Source organism: Monoraphidium neglectum (assembly GCF_000611645.1).
Source record: "Monoraphidium neglectum strain SAG 48.87 unplaced genomic scaffold scaffold06395, whole genome shotgun sequence".
NCBI classification, from domain to species: domain Eukaryota; kingdom Viridiplantae; phylum Chlorophyta; class Chlorophyceae; order Sphaeropleales; family Selenastraceae; genus Monoraphidium; species Monoraphidium neglectum.
The window spans coordinates 1-2,268 of record NW_014007245.1 but is presented as its reverse complement, the minus strand read 5'-3'; the positions used below and the strand labels follow the sequence as shown (position 1 = coordinate 2,268).

Genomic DNA, 2,268 nt, shown 5'->3' with positions numbered 1-2,268 from the left:
GGCCCAGACTGCGGCGCGCCAGAGGATCGTAGGGTCCATCTGGTGTGGGGTGGGAGGCGGGGAATGAGGAGGGGAACAAAGGTGGGTTACGCAGGCCGTGCGGCGTTCAAGCTGAGGCGATCTTGATGGGTGCAAGCGCACCGCACACGGCCAACGCGCTGATTGCAGTTGTTTTCGATCTACATGCGGCCACCACGCGCTGCATTGCGGCAGACCGCGGCCGCGGCCGCTCCGTCCCGTCCAGTGCGCCGCACCCCGCGGCGTGTCGCGTAGAACTGGGGAAAGGGCCGCTCAGTGACGCCGACAGCTGTGTATGGCTTGTAGTCAGTGCCGCGCAGCATGCGCGCGTCGGCGCCTGCGGATGGAAGGTCAAGGGTTGTCAGTTGGAGGGCGGTTTAGGGTGGTGTATGCAGGGAGGGGGAGAGGTGGGTTCATGTGAATGCCAGGGCTCCACCAAGGCTCCCAAACCGCCCAGCTGGCGTGCGCATATCTACAATGTGGATTGCTGCAATATGCGCGCCGTGAGCCGCCACCCTGCGAGAGTTCGGGCTGCAGCAAGCCCTCACCTGCGATGCACAGGCTGACGACCGCGCACAGGCAGAGGGCTGCGACGGCGTGGGCACTCATCGTCGTTGCGTGTGGCGCACCCTGGGACGCGGCGGGGATCGGCGGGAGGTTTTGTCGCCGCGTGTGCCCGCGCACATGCGACGTCTCAGAAGCACGAACACTTCGGGCTTGCAGGCGTGCGCTAGTATTTGGGGCCGTCGAGCGCTTGTGCTGCAAATCAATCCCGTCCGTCGCGCGGTCAGCACTCGCTGCGCGGCTGTCTGGGGCAGCAAGCAGCTCTGAAGGCGCATAACCTCGCCTAACAGGCGACCGACAGCCTTGTTACGGCCGGGCGGCTTACCAGAGGACAAGGCGCCCGGTGCGAGGTCTCGGCGTGCGTTTGCGGACAGATTGCTTTGACGACTAGGGTGGAGCGGCGGTGAGCTTCAAAATGTCAATGACGGAGGTGGCACGGGTCGTTGGGTGGGGGCAGCCGCTGTCACTGCTGGCGTGCACCCGGAAGACACGCAGGTTGTCAGCCGTGGCCACGGCTGCTCGCCCGCGCCACCACCTCTACGGGCGCCGCCGTTGTGCCACATGCATAGAGGACCACCTGTGCTGTCAATCTGCACCCCAAATCGCAGAAGGCGGGGCAGCGGGCCCGCCCGCCTGGCGCGTGCCAACTGGCAAGCCGCCCAGCCGCACCGGGCCCACCTGGCCACTGCACCCGAATCTGGACGCACCACCGCACCGCCAGGCACGGCGACCTCGCCCCATCCCCCATCCGACGCCCCTCCTCCCCCATGAGGCGCCACACACGCCTCCAGAGGGCCCTAAATCGCATGCCGCGCCGGCCTAGGAGCCGCGCCCAGCGCAGGTTGCCGGCCCATTTTGCAATTGGATTGACCATCAGTACTCCCCCGCCACGCGTCGTTCAAGGACCCCTGGGCTTTCAGGAAGCGACGCGGCGTCCCTCAACTGCTGTCGCTCTGCCGCGGCCCCGCCTCTCGTGCGCTCTGCCACTACCCGCGGGCTTGCCGGCGAGCCGCGAGAGCACGCAGCGCAACGGTTGCCACAGCCCTTGCTTGCAGCGCTGCGACCCTGCGCCCTGCCATGCCTCTCGCCGCCGCTGCCAACCCAGCAGGCGAGCCATGCACGTGCCTCCCCTCCCAGACAGCGCTCAGTTGTGGCTTTTGCAGCGGGTCTGCGTTACACCAGCCATTGGGGGCTGTGTCATCAACAGTCAAGAGGGGTCGCCCACTTTGCACGCCATGCCTATCATGTACAAACGCCGTTGTAATGGCCACATACCCCTCCCAGGAACGTCAGCGTCAGGTCAAAACCCACGGACAAGCGTTTGACCGCGGAACGGCCCGTCGGATCACATCCCGCCCCGCCGCTTGCCCTGCATAGGCCGCGCCGCCCCGCGCCACCGCCCGCCGAGCCGCCCGCCCGCGCGCACAAGCGCGCAGCGGGCCGCGCGGCGGCGCGGTCACCTCGCGTTGGCCATCGCGCCCTGCAGCTGCTGCACGAGCGTCGCGCGCCGCGCGACGTCCTCCCGCACCTCCTGCGTGACTGTCGCCACCGACTCGAGCTGCTGCAGCACCTGCTGCTCCTTCTTTGCTATCGAGCACAGCATATTCCCCAGCTCCCGGTACTGCGCCACCGCCAGGCGCGCCGCCAGGTGCCCCTGATCGTACGGCGGCTGCTGCTGGCGCGCTC

At 67.7% G+C, this 2,268-nt stretch overlaps 1 protein-coding gene across 1 annotated transcript; it reads right to left on the bottom strand.

Moving 5' to 3' along the window:
- Positions 1–155: 155 nt before the first annotated feature.
- MNEG_16462 (hypothetical protein) lies at positions 156–355 on the bottom strand (the record flags this gene model as incomplete). Its single annotated transcript, XM_014035068.1, has 1 exon — positions 156–355. A coding segment is annotated over one exon (200 nt), but the record flags the coding sequence as incomplete, so codon positions are not given.
- Between the last annotated feature and the right edge of the window lie 1,913 nt (positions 356–2,268).